This window comes from Penaeus monodon, chromosome 30 (assembly GCF_015228065.2).
Source record: "Penaeus monodon isolate SGIC_2016 chromosome 30, NSTDA_Pmon_1, whole genome shotgun sequence".
Taxonomy (NCBI): Eukaryota; Metazoa; Arthropoda; class Malacostraca; order Decapoda; family Penaeidae; genus Penaeus; species Penaeus monodon.
The window spans coordinates 30,933,612-30,934,608 of record NC_051415.1 but is presented as its reverse complement, the minus strand read 5'-3'; the positions used below and the strand labels follow the sequence as shown (position 1 = coordinate 30,934,608).

The 997-nt window shown below is 39.1% G+C and overlaps 1 protein-coding gene across 1 annotated transcript in view; it reads right to left on the bottom strand.

The window, feature by feature from the left end:
* Positions 1–997, bottom strand: part of LOC119592404 (low-density lipoprotein receptor-related protein 2-like) — a 16,915-nt gene that overhangs the window by 8,188 nt on the left and 7,730 nt on the right. The window contains exon 9 of the mRNA XM_037941226.1: positions 823–997. This exon is cut by the window's right edge and continues 158 nt beyond it. Within this exon, the coding sequence (XP_037797154.1) occupies positions 823–997 (175 nt within the window). The remainder of the gene's footprint in view (positions 1–822) is intronic.

The window sequence follows — 997 nt, the reverse complement described above, 5'->3', positions numbered from 1 at the left end:
GGATCTGGGAGGAGCAGGAAAACTGCACCTTGCTTCACCCAGAATTCTTCTAAGAGTATTATTTATTCGTACAGGAACTTAAACATATGTAGGGGTGCATGCGCAGGCGGAGGCATGGCGCAACACGGTTTATATTTTTTTCCGTGCCACGTATTTAGTAATATGGCAATGCCATTCTCATAATACAGCATAAGACCCCACCCTAGAGTCCTTTGGCTAGTAGGGACAGAGGGAAAGCGAATTGGTGTGGCCAGGCAAATGTTTAAACAACGGTATCACTCTAAATCTAGAAAATAAACTCTAGATTTTTTTTTCTTTTTTAATACTCCTATGCATCCAATATGGAACGGTTTTACTGGAGAAATGACTATGTATTTTCCTTATGAATTGAAAAAGGATCACTTCAACCCAATATTTTCATAATTTGAAGAAGAAAAGGAGAGCAAAGTTGTGCAACCACACGTGTCTCGGGGCGTCATATAATCATCCATTCATAGCACTGCCTACCTGAACTCTCGATATCATGACAGTTACAGCTTTTATCCAACCTTTTCCGCCTTGAGTGGAAATCGAGCGAGTGATTGCATCGAAGATCATTCTAAATACTGCATGTGCTCTAGTGACATGAAAATACTTAGATTTTCACTATTCTCACAGGAACATGTCTTATTATCATTTTATCATTTCCATATGTCAACTTTACAGATGAACGAGGCTCTCCACCGGTGACTAAGTCAAAATTGAAGAATTGTGGCACAGACTGATAGATCCATTTTACTGACTTTGTGGGTATTTGTGTTCATGTATCGTTAAGTCTTTTACCTTCTATTACTGTAAAAACTTCTCTAACAGCAAGTGTCGGTTTTTCCTTTTGAGACAAGGTATTCGACGATCTTTCCAGCTGTTTCCGTATACTCGCATCACCATCATCATAGAAGTAATCGTATGCAATGTGAAGTCCAGCACCGTATTCATCAAAATAGTTGTAGTAATCTGC